General features: G+C 42.2%; 1 protein-coding gene across 1 annotated transcript in view; it reads left to right on the plus strand.

Annotated features, from left to right (window-relative positions):
* Positions 1-18,179, plus strand: part of supt5h (SPT5 homolog, DSIF elongation factor subunit) — a 44,647-nt gene that overhangs the window by 6,082 nt on the left and 20,386 nt on the right. Inside the window, exons 3-17 of the mRNA XM_063016349.1 lie at positions 1,275-1,431; positions 1,536-1,601; positions 4,282-4,293; positions 5,330-5,399; positions 5,485-5,553; positions 6,923-6,988; positions 7,083-7,113; positions 7,212-7,280; positions 8,523-8,774; positions 9,706-9,795; positions 9,878-9,948; positions 10,051-10,156; positions 11,297-11,390; positions 11,488-11,624; positions 16,198-16,353. Coding sequence (XP_062872419.1) covers positions 1,275-1,431; positions 1,536-1,601; positions 4,282-4,293; positions 5,330-5,399; positions 5,485-5,553; positions 6,923-6,988; positions 7,083-7,113; positions 7,212-7,280; positions 8,523-8,774; positions 9,706-9,795; positions 9,878-9,948; positions 10,051-10,156; positions 11,297-11,390; positions 11,488-11,624; positions 16,198-16,353 — 1,446 coding nt within the window. The remainder of the gene's footprint in view (positions 1-1,274; positions 1,432-1,535; positions 1,602-4,281; positions 4,294-5,329; positions 5,400-5,484; positions 5,554-6,922; positions 6,989-7,082; positions 7,114-7,211; positions 7,281-8,522; positions 8,775-9,705; positions 9,796-9,877; positions 9,949-10,050; positions 10,157-11,296; positions 11,391-11,487; positions 11,625-16,197; positions 16,354-18,179) is intronic.

Raw genomic sequence — 18,179 nt, forward strand, 5'->3', positions numbered from 1 at the left:
TTTCCTGACTCGCTTCTCCAAAACACCCCAAAGTGGCTCAATAATATTTAGATCTGGTGACTGTGCAGGCCATGGGAGATGTTCAACTTCACTTTCATGTTCATCAAACCAATCTTTCACCAGTCTTGCTGTGTGTATTGGTGCATTGTCATCCTGATACACGGCACCGCCATTGGATGCACATGGTCCTCCAGAATGGTTCGGTAGTCCTTGGCAGTGACGCGCCCATCTAGCACAAGTATTGGGCCAAGGGAATGCCATGATATGGCAGCCCAAACCATCACTGATCCACTCTGGGCATGCAACAGTCTGGGTGGTACGCTTCTTTGGGGCTTCTCCACACCGTAACTCTCCCAGATGTGGGGAAAACAGTAAAGGTGGACTCATCAGAGAACAATACATGTTTCACATTGTCCACAGCCCAAGATTTGCGCTCCTTGCACCATTGAAACCGACGTTTGGCATTGGCACGAGTGACCAAAGGTTTGACTATAGCAGCCCGGCCGTGTATATTGACCCTGTGGAGCTCCCGACGGACAGTTCTGGTGGAAACAGGAGAGTTGAGGTGCACATTTAATTCTGCCGTGATTTGGGCAGCCGTGGTTTTATGTTTTTTGGATACAATCCGGGTTAGCACCCGAACATCCCTTTCAGACAGCTTCCTCTTGCGTCCACAGTTAATCCTGTTGGATGTGGTTTGTCCTTCTTGGTGGTATGCTGACATTACCCTGGATACCATGGCTCTTGATACATCACAAAGGCTTGCTGTCTTGGTCACAGATGCGCCAGCAAGACGTGCACCAACAATTTGTCCTCTTTTGAACTCTGGTATGTCACCCATAATGTTGTGTGCATTGCAATATTTTGAGCAAAACTGTGCTCTTACCCTGCTAGTTGAACCTTCACACTCTGCTCTTACTGGTGCAATGTGCAATTAATGAAGATTGGCCACCAGACTGGTCCAATTTAGCCATGAAACCTCCCACACTAAAATGACAGGTGTTTCAGTTATTTTGTCCAACCCCTGTATGTTTAAAGTGGCACAACAAACATAACCCAATAAAAATCATTTGATTAAAAATCGTATTCTTGATTAATTTTTTGATTAAAATTTTAACACATTAATTAACACGATTAACGACAGCCCTAAAAATAACTAACAACTAAAATAAATAATAATTGTTTTAATAATTGTTTTTTTTTTTTCCAGCTGCCTTAAATTCTATAATAAATGATGTTAATTTTAATCCGCAATAAAATATAATCCTATTCAGGAGGAAGAAGGTCAGGGAAGTGTGGCTGGCAGTGACAAAGCCGAAGAAGAGGGAGAGGACCTGGATGAGGAGGATGAGGAGGATTATGATGATGAAGAGGAAGATGACAGGCCTAGAAAGAAATCTCGACTTGCAGGCTTTATATTGGATGAAGCTGGTAAAAATACTACGAAATGAACAGCTGGAATATGGCACTTTATTAAATTACTATTAAGATTATTATTTTGTTGTAATTGGTACCTTTTTTGTTTTGTTGATTAGATGTAGATGATGAGTATGAGGATGAGGACCAGTGGGAGGAAGGGGCTGAGGATATTTTGGAAAAAGGTAAGAATTTTAAAGGATTTGTTTGTAACAGTATATACTTTAGATAATCTTTAATGCTGATTTGTATATACAGTGCTTATAGGAAATTATTGTCTTTTAATGTTGTCATATTACGTTAAAGATTCAAATAAATGTGGAGTGAATACCACTGATTATCTTATCACGGCACCTGTTAGTAGGTGAGATATATTAGGCAGCAAGTGAACATTTTATCCTTGATGTGTTAGAGGCAGGAAAAAATTTTCCATTGTACTTGTTTTTTTTGTTACCTGGTATAGGGCAAATTGTGTAATTATAGATAGGTAGATGGATGGATGGATGGATAGTTAGGGGAGGGATATACAGGTGCACTGCTATATGCAATATACAGTGAAAGACAGTAACAGGTCTATTAAATAATATTATTAATAGATCTTTAAAAGACTTTCAATATGATGAAGTTTAGGTTGTAACAGTATCAAATGTGTTTTTTTTTTCTGTGGGCACTGTGTATACTAATGATATTGTGCATGCAGACAGTTAATGATCTATTTTGGGATTTATTTTCCTCTCTGTAGTATATTTCAAGTACAGTGGTACCTTGTAACTCAACGTCCCCTAAATTCTAAATCTATGAAAATCAACGCCCTTTGTCGTGAAATTTGTACCCCTAAACTCAATGTTTCCCTTAAACTCAGCGTGTGTGCGACTGCTGCTTTGTTCAGCGCTCGGCTTGAGCGGTGCGGAAAAACGTCATCAAAGTGCGAATATGAGACAAATCTGCATTTGTGTGGAATAACCGTCTGATTCACTTTGAAAGCTCAGGCGGCATGGGTAGCACTGTCGCCTAACAGCAAGAAGGTCCTGGGTTTGATCCCCAGGTGGGGCGGTCCGGGTCCTTTCTGTGTGGAGTTTGCATGTTCTCCCCGTGTCCGCGTGGGTTTCCTCCGGGTGCTCCGGTTTCCTCGCACAATCCAAAGACATGCACTCAGGTTAACTGGAGATACTAAATTGTCCATGACTGTGTTCAATATAACCTTGTGAACTGATGAACCTTGTGTGTAATGAGTAACTACCGTTCCTGTCATGAATGTAGGACAGTTGTAGCCTAGTGGTTAGGGTACAGGACTAGTACTCAAAAGGTTTCTGGTTTAAGCCCCAACACTGCCAGGTTGCCACTGTTGGGCCCTTGAGCAATACCTTTAACCCTCAATTGCTTAGATCAAGTCACTTTGGATAAAAGCGTCTCCTAAATGCTGAAAATGTAAATGCTGAATGTAACCAAAGTGTAAAACATGACATTAAAATCCTAGTAAATAAACAAACAAACACTTTGAAAGCTCCACATGTACCTGTATTTATCTGGATTTTCCTCCTGTTTCACTTTTAAACTTGTGTTACAGCTCGAGGTTCTGAGAAATTGTGAGAGTCAGCTTTTCTGAGAGTCTAAAACGCTTATCACAAAAAAAAGCTTAATGTGAATTAATGTATTAAAATTATGACATAGAAGCCCAGGTGGTGCAGCGGGATATTCCGCTAGCACACCAGCACACTCCTCGGTTCGAAACTCCGTGTTGCCACCGGTCGGCTGGGTGCCATCTAGCGGGCATAATTGGCAGTGCCTGCAGCTGATACTAATTGGCCACCGTATCTGCAGGGTGGGGACCGGATTATGTGTAGGTGGGTGATTCTTCATACGCTGTGTAAGGACCCTGATTGGCGGAACAGACGCCTGTGCAGAATGCAGGGGCGAGAAGAGGAGGGCTGTACACGTGTCGGAAGAGGCGCGTACAGCGACGTGCTCTCCTCGGATGCAATCAGGTTGCTCATACATCCTTATGGAAAAAAAATGCCTTTTTAACTCAACACCAATCCCAGAACCAATTGACGTTAAGTTTCAAGGTACCACCTTTTTAACCTTTATCCAGATTGTAGATCAATGGCATGCTAAATACGGTTATGCATAGGGATCAGTGTACAATGGATGTAAAGTTATAACCGTTACATTTATGAAGCTGTTGGGTTTTATGACATTTACATGTTCTCAAAATTCTTTGTCTTTTGTGCATGCCTTCTTCAGTTAACGGTAAACCAACTCCAAGTTTCACAGAACTTTCGTATTTTTTATATCTATCTGTCTAATTCTCACAATTTTATCTCATCTGATCAAATCCATACCCATACAATACAGCCTGTGTAACACGTCTGCAGTGGTTAATGTTGTGGTGCGAATGTGCACACAGTTTGCGCACATAGTGGTCAAAGAGCATCGATGGCAAATACATGTTTTGGTATCTCTCTTAAATGCTCGTAGTGGTTAAATGAACCTTAGCTTGTTCTAATTTGACATAACTATTACACTAGAATTTAAAACTTGTTGGTAAGTACTGTACTTAAGGGAAACCAATTGTGACACTTTGCCTGAAATTGCTCGTTTTGCGAAATCATGTAGTGACCCAAGTGTACTCCCTTCATATGCTTGTTGTTCTGCATCACATAACAATGACATCAGCATGATTTTCATTTCTTCAATAAATACCACCTAGTGCCTGCTCCTTATTGATGATCTTCCTTTTTGTCCTTTTTTCTAAACTGTTATAATTCTTTGTGTGATCTGTGCTGTTGTCTGCAATGCTGTTTGCACATGACATTGTATTATGGCTCCTTCCGGCTTCTACAAACCTACAATGGATCTGAGCAGAAGAGGCCGAAGGTATGTACGTACTCCTCTGGTTGAATCACACACAGTTAAGACTTATGTTCAGAAATGTAATAACATCTTACAATAAAAAATCCAACTTTTTGCCTGTTTGTTTGTCTGTCTGTCTATCCATCTAATAGATATACACCGATCAGCCATAACATTAAAACCACCTCCTTGTTTCTACACTCACTGTCCATTTTATCAGCTCCACTTACCATATAGAAGCACTTTGCTTTAATAGCCCCATTTCATGCTGTACCTACAGAGTAGGTATTATTTAGGCAGTGGATCATTCTCAGCACTGCAGTGACACTGACATGGTGGTGTTTTGTTAGTGTGTGTTGTGCTGGTATGAGTGGATAAGACACAGCAGCGCTGATGGAGTTTTTAAACACCTCACTGTCACTGCTGGACTGAGAATAGTCCACCAACCAAAAACATCCAGCCAGCAGCGCCCTGTGGGCAGCATCCTGTGCCCACTGATGAAGGTCTAGAAGATGATTAACTTAAACAGCAGCAATAGATGAGCGATCGTCTCTGACTTTACATCTACAAGGTGGATCAACTAGGTAGGAGTGTCTAATAGAGTGGACAGTGAGTGGACACGGTATTTAAAAAGCGCTGCTGTGTCTTATCCACTCATAGCAGCACAACACACACTAACACACCACCACCATGTCATTATCAGTGCTGAGAATGATCCACCACCTAAATAATACCTGCTCTGTGGGGGTCCTGAACATTGAAGAACAGGGTAAAAGCAGGTTTAAAAAGGTATGTAGAGAAACAGATGGACTACAGTCAGTAATTGTAGAACTACAAAGTGCTTCTATATGGTAAGTGGAGCTGATAAAATGGACAGTGAGTGTAGAAACAAGGAGGTGGTTTTAATGTTATGGCTGATCAGTGTATATATTAAGAACAGCATTACACTAAATTGATGTAACTTGATCCAATACTTATAACATGCAACAGCAGGGACGACATCTTTCTTTACAAGCTACACCCTATTACATTTTATTTATTGCCTCTTCCCATTTTCCAGTTTCCAACCTTGACCCTGTAGCTCTTGATCAGGATCATTCAGACTCTCGCAGACTGCAGAACCTTTGGAGGTACGAGTCCACGCTTTCCTAACCTTCATTTTCATTATGAATCCATTGTCTTGTTAGGTTGAATATTGTTTTTTTGCTGTTACAGAGATTCCAGAGAGGAGGCTCTGGGAGAGTACTATATGAGGAAATATGCCAAGTCCTCAGGTGGAGAACAGTAAGTGAATCATTCGACAGTATTTAAATCATGCAAACTAAACCAACCTGTAGCCTGAACTGTACCAAGTAATATGTGAGTAGATGTTTTAGAAGAACAGAATAGAATGCCTGTATTTGTCATATATACATATACAGATGTACAGTACAACGAAATTCCTTCTTCACGTATCCCAACTTGTTTGGAAGCTGGGGTCAGAGTGCAGGGTCAGCCATTGTACAGCGCCCCTGGAGCAGACAGGGTTAAGGGCCTTGCTGAAGGGCCCAACAGTGGGTGCATGACAGAGCTGGGATTTGAACTCTCAACCTTTCAGTTGATAGCCTAAAGCTCTACCCACTAGGCTCCCACTGTCCCTAAAAAATGAAATTCTGCCCAGGTGGCTCAGCGGGTTATTCCGTTAGCACACCGGCACTGAGATTCTGAACTCCTTGGTTTAAAAGTCGGCGTTGCCATCGGTCGGCTGAGCGCCATCTAGCGGGCATAATTGGCAGTGCCTGAAGCAGACACTGTTCTGTTAGGCTGGGATGACCGGACTACGTGGGTGGGGTCATTAAACGCTATGTAAGGACCCTGATTAGGCCAGAATGCATGGGTGGAAAAGGGTTCGGCATAGGGCTGCGTGCGGGTGGGAGGAGGCTTGAGCAGCAATATACCCACCTCCACTGCAATCTGGGATACCCCAGCAGCGGAAGACAAATAGGTCAAAGCGGTGGTCAGCCATTGTACGGTGCCCCTGGAGCCGAGAGGTTTACGGGCCCTGCTCAAGGGCCCAACAGTGGGTGCATGGCAGAGCTGGGATTCGAACTCTCAACCTTTTAATTGATAGCCCAAAGCTCATCCAACAAGAACTACTATTAGCCAGGAAATATCTTAAAAAATGACAAAGTTTAATCATAGTACAGGACTAAACACTGGTGGTATTATAGCCAAATGAATGCTTTGCTATGGAACTCCCAAATAAACTAGAACAGAAGCAAAACAATTAAACTGTTACTCCAAATACATACAGCAGTGTTGTAATTTTTCCCCAAACCTATTTGTGGGATACCTTAATTTCATACCTCTCATGGCGCTAATTATCTCTCTAAATGTCTGTTGATGCTAAGTAGTGCAGTGACCCTCACTACCAGTATTACTGACTATAATTCTAAACTAAAGTAAGGTTTAGATTTTAATCTAAAAGAACTTTGGCCTTAACCTGACCTACCAAAGTTAACATTAGCTCCACTCAATTTGCTTTGTCCTAATTTATATACAATTGTGGTGTTTGTGCTCATCCCCAGCTTTTCATAAATAAAAATAATAATAGCAGAATATGATAGTTGTTGATGATTTTGAAATTATGGAGTTAACTTTGTTTTCCTTACAGTTTCTATGGTGGGTCAGAGGATCTGTCTGATGACATCACTCAGCAGCAGTTGCTCCCTGGTGTCAAGTAGGTTGATCCAGTACTGAGTCTACTAAATGAAATGCTGTATGTTTTAAACTGATGCTAATTGTTCTGACTAACAATATGCATTTTACTTCAGGGATCCAAATTTGTGGACTGTTAAGTGTAAGGTCAGTAGAGAAATTCTGCACACTTAAATTTGATCATTCAGATTCAGGCTATTGCTTTATGTGTATCTTTATCCATGCATGCTATTTCTTTTCTATAGATTGGTGAGGAGAGAGCCACTGCCATTTCATTGATGAGGAAATTTATTGCCTACCAGTGCACAGAGACGGTAAGTTACTGAAGTCACCTTAATTGTACCTTGAAACTCAACGTCAATTGGTTCTGGGAGCGGCGTCGTGTATAAAAGGGTAGTTTCAAGGTATTTTTTCCCCATTAGGATGTATGGGAAACCTGTTAATGCATATACAGTATATGCATATACACTGACCAGGCATAACATTATGACCACTGACAGGTGAAGTGAATAACACTGATTATCTCTTCATCACGGCACTTGTTAGTGGGTGGGATATATTGGGCAGCAAGTGAACATTTTATCCTCAAAGTTGATGTGTTAGAAGGAAAAATGGGCAAGCATAAGGATTTGACTGAGTTTGACAAGGGCCAAATTGTGGTGTCTGGACGACTGGGTCAGAGCATCTCCAAAACCGCAGCTCTTGTGGGGTGTTCCCAGTCTGCAGTGGTCAGTATCTATCAAAAGTGGTCTAAGGAAGGAACAGTGGTAAACCAGAAACACGGTCATGGGCAGCCAAGGTTCATTGATGAAGGCTGGTGGTCCAAGAAGTTAATGCTGGTTCTGATAGAAAGGTGTCAAAATACACAGTGCATCACAGTTGCAGCAAAATGGGGACCAATGTTATGCCTATTCAGTGTATTTTAGGCATGTGTAAAATAATGGTGTTGTTTTTGACACTGAAAATAACACAAATATAATATAAAAACACTGAAATAAAAAGCTGATTCTTACAATTTCTCAGAACCTCGAGCTCTAACACAAGTTTAAAAGTGAAACAGTAAGGAAAATCCAGCTAAACACAGATATACATGGACGTTTTAGAGTGAATCCGATGGTTATTCCACACAGATGCTGTTTCCTCTCATATGAACACTTTGGTGACGTTTTACCACACTGCTCAAGTCGAGCGCTGAACAAAGCAGCTGTTTATTGTTCATTTAAATTTAAATAAAAAAAATTTTAACAACAAACTGAACATACGTTGAGTTTAAGGGTACAAATTTCTTGATGAAGGGCGTTGAGTTTCAAAGATTTTGAGTTCAGTGGACGTTGAGTTACAAGGTACCACTGTATTTCTAATTCTGTACATTTTGTTTGATAATTTTTGTTTAGTGTTTTTTTTTTACCTTTAATTTCTTTTTAATCTCGTCACTGTTTGCTTCAAAATTTTGTTCTAATGATGTGCCCTAAGTAACAGGCTACTGCATAATTACTTTTACTCTTGTCATTAGTTTGATTACATACGTTAATTGGTTTCTTTCTTCCCCCACACAGCCTCTCCAAATCAAATCCGTGGTTGCTCCTGAACACGTAAAGGGTTACATCTACGTCGAGGCATACAAACAGACTCATGTGAAATCTGCCATCGAGGGAGTCGGCAACCTGAGAATGGGCTTCTGGAACCAACAAATGGTTCCTATTAAGGAGATGACCGATGTCCTGAAAGTAGTCAAGGAAGTGACTAATCTAAAACCCAAATCGTGGGTCCGGCTTAAGAGGGGCCTGTACAAAGATGACATTGCACAGGTGGGTTACCTAAGCTTACGGTTAAGCGAGAGATATTTATTTTGATTAAACAATGCAACTATATACCGATCAGCCATAACATTAAAACCCACTTCTACACTCACAGTCCATTTTATCAGCTCCACTTACCATATAGCAGCACTTTGTAGTTCTACAATTACTGACTGTAGTCCATGGACATACCTTTAAATCTTTAAACCACAACCTTCTATCAGTTCCAAAGCTTCAACTTCAACCCCCCACCCCAATAATGGGCTCTATGGTCTTGATGGTGGAGTCACTTAAGTTCCTGGGCACGACCTTATCCATGGACCTAAAGTGGGAAAGGAACACACTCTCCATCACCAAAAGGGCTCAGCAGAGAGTGTTCTTCCTGAGACAGCTGAGGAAATTCTGCTGATCCAGTTCTACAAAGCAATCATCGAGTCCATCCTCACATCATCTATCACCATTTGGTTTGGTTCCTCAACATCACAAGAATGAGCCAAACTCCAGCATATAATCAGGATAGCGGAGAGGATCATTGGATGTAGTCTACCAACGCTCCAGGACATGCTGAAGCTCGCCGGCAAAATTACAGCAGATCCCTCTCATCCTGGACATCACCTTTTTTAAACACCCCCATCTGGCAGAAGGCTCAGGGCAATCAAAACGAACACAACCAGACATGCTAACAGCTTTGTTCCCCAGAGCTGTAATACTTCTTAACCACAGTTGCTCTCTTGGTTTAATACTTGTTAACAGTCTGTGTGCTGTCGGGTCTGTTAAATATGTTACACGTCATACATGTTGTCAGGAAAGGTGCTATATAAATTGAATGTGTACACTTAAGCATCACTCACTACTCAAGATCATACACACGCCACCTTGAGGTTATATATGAGTAATGTCACTTTTAAAGCTAATCCTTTTTTTTTATTTTTTTTTTTAGGTTGACTATGTGGAACCAAGCCAAAATACAATATCACTGAAAATGATTCCTCGAATTGACTTGGATCGAATCAAAGCGAAGATGAGCATGGTATATATGAAATATGCAATCTTATGCTCTGTAGTGTGTTAATAAACAGTATTCCTGAGCCAAATTATTTTAACCTTTACAGAAAGACTGGTTTGCAAAGAGAAAGAAGTTTAAAAGACCGCCACAAAGATTGTTTGATGCTGAAAAGATCAGGTAAGAGCATCAGTGGGTAGGAATGTCCTGTTTTTTAACGTCTCGTTTGCTTATTCATGATTTTTCATGACTGGTTTGCTTTTCATTTAATGTTTTTCCCAGGTCACTTGGAGGGGAAGTCAGCCATGATGGAGATTTTATGTTATTTGAAGGCAACCGCTACAGTCGCAAAGGCTTCCTGTTCAAAAGCTTCGCCATGTCCGCTGTGGTAAGATACTGCTTGCTAATATGTATAAAACCTACTATTAAGCACATCATTCCATTCAAAATGCCAAATCACAGAATATGACAGGCATACAATTATAATTTGCATTAGCAAATCTAACAAATCTAACAAAATGGGAAAATGGAAAGGGAAAAGCAAACAAACTGGATACTCATGCTGTGGCATTCAAGCTGTTCTAAAGAAATTTGAGGAATCGGGAGAGGTCAAGGACAAAAAAGGACCGGAAAGCCAGCAAGGCATGCAGTGGTGAATGTTTTGCTGCCTGCAACATCATCCAGCATGACCAGTTTTGCTGTGAGGCAGGATGGTTTGTGCAGGCACAGCTTTGGAGGGTTGCACAAACCTCCGCATTTAAAGCCAACAACTGCTGTTAGGGATCAGAATTAAATCCTCAGAGCCATTGCCAGACCTTATGCAGGTGCAGTGGGCCCTGCCATTTTTCTAGTGCAGTACAGTCCCCAGCCATATGTGACCAGAGCGTATAGGCAGTTCCTGAATAATGAAGGCATTGATGCCATTGACTGACTCTCACAGTAGCACTGTCGCCTCACAGCAAGAAGGTCCTGGGTTTGATCCCCAGATGGGGAGGTCCAGGTCCTTCCTGTGTGGAGTTTGCATGTTCTCCCCGTGTCCACGTGGGTTTTCTTCCGGGTGCTCCGGTTTCCCACAGTCCAAAGACATGCAAGTGAGGTGAATTGGTGGCGCTGAATTGTCCATTGTGTAAAACATGATATTAAAATCCTAATAAACAAACAAACAAACACTTCCGAGATGTGAATCCATTTGAGAACATCTGGGATGTTGTGTATCAGTGTGTCAGAAGCCTTACTGATGACCTGTTCCAAGTCTGTAAGGTGATTCCCAAGACATTATCCGCTCTCTCATCAGGAGCAAGCCCACACATTGTCGGAAGTGCATACAGGCATGTGGGGGTCATACCCGCTCCTGAGACACATCATGAGTTGCCGTGATTAAATTAAATACAGTTTTTTACTCTTGGATTATCAGTGGGATTTTGAATCCTGCCCTTTATACATATTATACATTTCAAATTGAATATTCTGACCAGTGTATAATATAATATTGGTCCAGTGACACCCTGTTAATGTTATATTGCTATAGATCACAGATGGAATCAAGCCAACGCTTTCTGAGCTGGAGAAGTTTGAGGATCAGCCTGAAGGCATTGACCTTGAAGTGGTCACAGAAACAACAGGTCAGAACTATATGTATTCAGTCTTAAGGTTTTTTTAAGCTTACAGCATAAAGAAAACAACTTGTTTAGGTTTATTTTGATTTTTTTTATTATTTAGGTAAGGAGAAGGAGCACAACCTTCAGTCTGGCGACAATGTGGAGGTGTGCGAGGGCGAGTTGATAAACCTTCAAGGAAAGATTATGAGTGTGCATGGCAACAAGATAACAATCATGCCCAGACATGAAGACCTAAAGGTACACAGGTTTTAGAGAATACGTTGTTTTTGTAGCTTGCAAACATGTGTTGAGACTTGTCCACTTGATTTACTGCACACTGATTATGTACGGACTGGCAATTATTCCTTGTAAGTCATTAACACTGGTTATATTTCATATAAGAAGAAGAATGGCTTCATTTGTCATATATACTCTACACGTGTATAGCACAATAAAATTCTTCTTCCACATTTCCAAGCTTGTTTGGAAGCTGGGGTCAGAGCACAGGGTCAGCCATTGAACGGCGCCCCGGAGCAGACAGGGTTAAGGGCCTTGCAGGATTTGCAGAGGCTGGATTTAAACCGACAATCTTCCGATTGATAACCCAAAGCTCTACCCACTAGGCTACCACTGTCTCTTGGACCCCTGGTTCAGTATTTTGTAGAAGCCTCATTGGCAGCAATTACTGCCAGTCAGTTTGCATTTGAGAAAGGTATATTGCTGCTCATGCCTCCTCTGACCCCCAAGCAGCCCTTGGAACTCTTTTCCACCCATGCACTCTTTACAGGCGCCTTTATCCGCCAATCAGGGTGCTTACACAGCATTTGAAGACACCACCAACACATTCCAGTCATCCCTCCCTGCAAGTACAGCCAAATATGCCCGCTAGATGGCGCCCAGCCAACCGGTGGCATCGCCGAGTTCAGAATCTCTGTGCTGGTGTGCTAGCGGAATATCCCGCTGCGCCACCTGGGCGTGTTTATTCCATTTCATTTCAATGGCAGATTATCTCAATCTTCGCCAAACTCGTTGGTGAGTTACTGTTAACTGTCATTTTCTGTTTTCTCTGCAGTGGGTGAGGTCTGGGCTTTTTAATAACATTCGAAGACTTGTTTTGTTTTAATGGTGAACTGTTGCTTCTGGGTCTTTCCACTGCATTGTGCCCTATGGCACAGTATGGTTTTAAATCTGGGATACCCGTTTAGTAGTTATTTTCATTGACAAGTGTCATGTACTGTATCTGAATTACCCAGGTTAAATTTGGTTTCTCTTCTTGACTAGTGGTCAGGCATACTGGAGTAGACGTTATGAGTGGAGTAAGAAACAGTGCAGACCGTTTAGTGGTGTAATGCACAGAATCGCCACTTGTGGTACAATACAGTCGCCATATTAATAGAGTTACAACCACCCCCACTTTGTCCATGGAGAGTCACAGACTAGCACATTCCCACTCCAACACAAGTGCAGTCATTGAGAGTTTAAGTCTCACAGAGAACCTTACTGTATATAAAGAGGTGGGCTTTTTCTCCTCTCTGAGTCCTCCAGATTTCAGACAGGTAAAGGGAAGTGTGAACGTTACAAAAAGTGGCTTGAGGTCGGCAGATACTTATACAGATCAACCCATCATTTCCAGGAACTTGCCGTGCATTCCGTGCCATAGAGCTTACAAACTATAAACTACAGGGGTTTTACAATGAAACTGAAACACCTGTCATTTTAGTGTGGGAGGTTTCATGGCTAAATTGGACCAGTCTGGTGGCCAATCTTCATTAATTGCACATTGCACCAGTAAGAGCAGAGTGTGAAGGTTCAATTAGCAGGGTAAGAGCACAGTTTTGCTCAAAATCTTGCAATGCACACAACATTATGGGTGACATACCAGAGTTCAAAAGAGGACAAATTGTTGGTGCATGTCTTGCTGGCGCATCTGTGACCAAGACAGCAAGTCTTTGTGATGTATCAAGAGCCACGGTATCCAGGGTAATGTCAGCATACCACCAAGAAGGACAAACCACATCCAACAGGATTAACTGTGGACGCAAGAGGAAGCTGTCTGAAAGGGATGTTCGGGTGCTAACCCGGATTGTATCCAACAAACATAAAACCACGGCTGCCCAAATCACGGCAGAATTAAATGTGCACCTCAACTCTCCTGTTTCCACCAGAACTGTCCGTCGGGAGCTCCACAGGGTCAATATACACGGCCGGGCTGCTATAGCCAAACCTTTGGTCACTCGTGCCAATGCCAAACGTCGGTTTCAATGGTGCAAGGAGCGCAAATCTTGGGCTGTGGACAATGTGAAACATGTATTGTTCTCTGATGAGTCCACCTTTACTGTTTTGCCCACATCCGGGAGAGTTACGGTGTGGAGAAGCCCCAAAGAAGCGTACCACCCAGACTGTTGCATGCCCAGAGTGAAGCATGGGGGTGGATCAGTGATGGTTTGGGCTGCCATATCATGGCATTCCCTTGGCCCAATACTTGTGCTAGATGGGCGTGTCACTGCCAAGGACTACCGAACCATTCTGGAGGACCATGTGCATCCAATGGTTCAAACATTGTATCCTGAAGGCGGTGCCATGTATCAGGATGACAATGCACCAATACACACGGCAAGACTGGTGAAAGATTGGTTTGATGAACATGAAAGTGAAGTTGAACATCTCCCATGGCCTGCACAGTCACCAGATCTAAATATTATTGAGCCACTTTGGGGTGTTTTGGAGAAGTGAGTCAGGAAACGTTTTCCTCCACCAGCATCACGTAGTGACCTGGCCACTATCCTGCAAGAAGAATGGCTTAAAATCCCTCTGACCACTGTGCAGGACTTGTATATGTCATTTCCAAGACGAATTGACGCTGTATTGGCCGCAAAAGGAGGCCCTACACCATACTAATACATTATTGTGGTCTAAAACCAGGTGTTTCAGTTTCATTGTCCAACCCCTGTATCTCTCTACTATAAAATGTAGCTATGTGATGTTTACTTAAATTTCTATTGCTGAGCATTAATGTTCCTATAGGTTTTAAAGTTTTCATTTCTGCACATATTTCATACATACAGTGCTGGCCAAAAGTATTGGCACCCCTGCAATTCTGTCAGATAATACTCAATTTCTTCCAGAAAATGATTGCAATTACAAATGCTTTGATATTAAAATGTTCATTTAATTTGTCTTCAATGGAAAACCACAAAAAGAATTGTCAAAAAGCCAAATTGGATATAATTCCACACCAAACATAAAAAAGGGGGTGGACAAAAGTATTGGCACCCTTTGAAAAATCATGTGATGCTTCTCTAATTTGTGTAATTAACAGCACCTGTTACTTACCTGTGGCACATAACAGGTGGTGGCAATAACTAAATCACACTTGCAGCCAGTTAAAATGGATTAAAGTTGACTCAACCTCTGTCCTGTGTCCTTGTGTGTACCACATTGAGCATGGAGAAAAGAAAGAAGACCAAAGAACTGTCTGAGGACTTGAGAAGCAAAATTGTGAGGAAGCATGGGCAATCTCAAGGCTACAAGTCCATCTCCAAAGACCTGAATGTTCCTGTGTCTACCGTGCGCAGTGTCATCAAGAAGTTTAAAGCCCATGGCACTGTGGCTAACCTCCCTAGATGTGGACGGAAAAGAAAAATTGACGAGAGATTTCAACGAAAGATTGTGCGGATGGTGGATAAAGAACCTCGACTAACATCCAAACAAGTTCAAGCTGCCCTGCAGTCCGAGGGTACAACAGTGTCAACCCGTACTATCCGTCGGCGTCTGAATGAAAAGGGACTCTATGGTAGGATACCCAGGAAGACCCCACTTCTGACCCAGAGACATAAAAAAGCCAGGCTGGAGTTTGCCAAAACTTACCTGAGAAAGCCAAAAACGTTTTGGAAGAATGTTCTCTGGTCAGATGAGACAAAAGTAGAGCTTTTTGGGAAAAGGCATCAACATAGAGTTTACAGAAAAAAAAACGAGGCCTTCAAAGAAAAGAACACGGTCCCTACAGTCAAACATGGCGGAGGTTCCCTGATGTTTTGGGGTTGCTTTGCTGCCTCTGGCACTGGACTGCTTGACCGTGTGCATGGCATTATGAAGTCTGAAGACTACCAACAAATTTTGCAGCATAATGTAGGGCCCAGTGTGAGAAAGCTGGGTCTCCCTCAGAGGTCATGGGTCTTCCAGCAGGACAATGACCCAAAACACACTTCAAAAAGCACTAGAAAATGGTTTGAGAGAAAGCACTGGAGACTTCTAAAGTGGCCAGCAATGAGTCCAGACCTGAATCCCATAGAACACCTGTGGAGAGATCTCAAAATGGCAGTTTGGAGAAGGCACCCTTCAAATCTCAGGGACCTGGAGCAGTTTGCCAAAGAAGAATGGTCTAAAATTCCAGCAGGGCATTGTAAGACACTCATTGATGGTTACCGGAAGCGGTTGTTCGCAGTTATTTTGTCTAAAGGTTGTACTACCAAGTATTAGGCTGAGGGTGCCAATACTTTTGTCCGGCCCATTTTTGGAGTTTTGTGTAAAATGATAATTGATTTAACTTTTTTTTCATTCTCTTTTGTGTTTTTTCATTGCAAGCAAAATAAATGAAGATATTAATACCAAAGCATTTGTGATTGCAATCATTTTCTGGAAGAAATTGAGTATTATCTGACAGAATTGCAGGGGTGCCAATACTTTTGGCCAGCACTGTATGGTGCATTTCTTGTATTACAGTTGTTTCATGAACAGCACCAAGCCCTTAAGGACAGCAGCAATGATGTTATAAACCCTGGCTTTATTGCTTTAACTTATAATTTTGGTTTCCCCCCTTTCCATCCCACAGGACCCTCTGGAGTTTCCAGCTCACGAGTTGAAGAAGTTCTTCCGTATGGGTGACCACGTGAAAGTTATTGCAGGTCGCTATGAGGGTGACACGGGCCTTATTGTTCGTGTGGAGGAGAACTTCGTTATTCTCTTCTCTGATCTCACTATGCATGAGGTGAGCTGTTACACCACACATCGTGTTCTACAACCAGTAAATCCACTAACACCTGGGTTTATATTCCTAGAGGTTGTTGTACTTTTTAGGTAAGTTGTTAGACTTGCTATGATATTGTCAATTTATTAAAGACTGGCCTGGTTAGCTGCTCAACAGGCACATTTGGCTGTGTCTAAGGGCCAGAAGGTCTGAGTACAGAGAGCACAGCGTTGCTGGCTGGTGTAAAAGTAGTGACTGATTTCTGTCTACATTTCGAAGGGGCGTGTGCTAGCCAGCAGAAATGAGAAATTACTAATAGGGTTGCCGTGATTGTTCGACCTAGTCGATGCATCTTTTTTTAAACTTTGTTCATAAATGATCCTGTTTAATTTCTACAATGTTTCCATTCATATAAGCGTTCATATGATTTCCCTCAGCACTACTTGCTGCGTGCATGACCTAAGTGGTATTTGGTCCAGTCACTGGTTGGCGGCTTTAAGTCTTAAAAAATGCAGCAGGCCGCTCAGGTGGCGCAGCGGTAAAAGACACGCGCTGCAACCAGAGCTGGATTTCGAAGGAGCGTCGTTTCGAATCCAGCTCTGCCTTCATGGTCGAGGCTGGGCGGCTATGGACAACGATTGGCCTGTTGTCCGGGTGGGGGGCGGGACTTGAGATCGTAAGGGATGCTCTCTCAGGAACGGGGCGGTTGCGCCCTCTGCTGGCTGGTTGGTGGCGCCTGTATGGAGACGGGAGGGGGTGTGGCGGAGTGTGTGATCCTCCGTGCACAGTACTCTGCCACGCTACACTCGTCAAGTGTGGGTGATAAGACGGTCGATTGGCTGTGCACGTTTCGGAGGAGGCGTGGAACGGCCTCGTCAGCCCCAATCAGGAGCAGGAATCCGCACTAATGAGAGGATGATAGATGGGACGAAATTGGACGTGCTAAATTAATTTTTTTTTTTTTTTATTTAAAAAAAAATGCAGCAGAGCCAAATCATCAAAAGTTCGGAAATACTTAAAACTGGCACAAAACAGAAAGGTGGTTTGTACACTGTGCAAAGCTTTGATGGTACCACAGCAGCACTAGCGCGATGTTGCACGTCTATATTGTTTCATTACGCTTCTTAATCGTGGAGATCTTGGAATACTGTATTCCTTAGCGAGTTCAGTTAGGGCGCATGAGATGCGTCAAAACTTTTACGTCTGCATTGTTTCATTAAGCTTCTTAATCGCGGAGATCTTGGAATACCGTTCAGTTAGACCGCCGTCCACTTTGCTGCGTTGGGCTTGCCTTTTTTGCGGTTGCCGCAGCGCTCAACGCGCAGAAAGCTTCTCATGTGAAACACTTACCACTTTGTTTACATCGCTTAGAGTGTGAAGTTATTTGTGAGTGAATGTGTAGGTTAGAATCTGGGCTCATTCTGTCGGTACTGTACGTTGGACTTAATGAGCCGTGCCCACCTCTAACTATTTTATTTCTGCTATAAGTTTAAGCACTTTGCTTTGTAGACGGAATGCCATAAACACATGTTGCACTTTGTTTAATATGGAGCACTTGAGAATTTAATAATATGGACATAAACCCTGTTTACATTTAGTTTGTGCCATATTATTATGCCATAGTTTGTTGTTAAAATAATAAAAAAACTTCAATGACATTCTGAATTAAATTTTTGGAGGAAAATTAATCGTTTAATCAACTAATCGATGAAATAGTGGCAGCCCTAATTACTAAATAAGAAACGGGTCACAGATATATAAAATATAGCGCTAAATCAAAGCACTTAAAAACAGAGACTGTCTTATAAGAAATGGGTCACTGGATAAAATATGAATGGGATGGTGTC

The sequence above is a fragment of the Trichomycterus rosablanca genome, chromosome 20 (assembly GCF_030014385.1).
Source record: "Trichomycterus rosablanca isolate fTriRos1 chromosome 20, fTriRos1.hap1, whole genome shotgun sequence".
In the NCBI taxonomy this organism is placed as follows: Eukaryota; Metazoa; Chordata; class Actinopteri; order Siluriformes; family Trichomycteridae; genus Trichomycterus; species Trichomycterus rosablanca.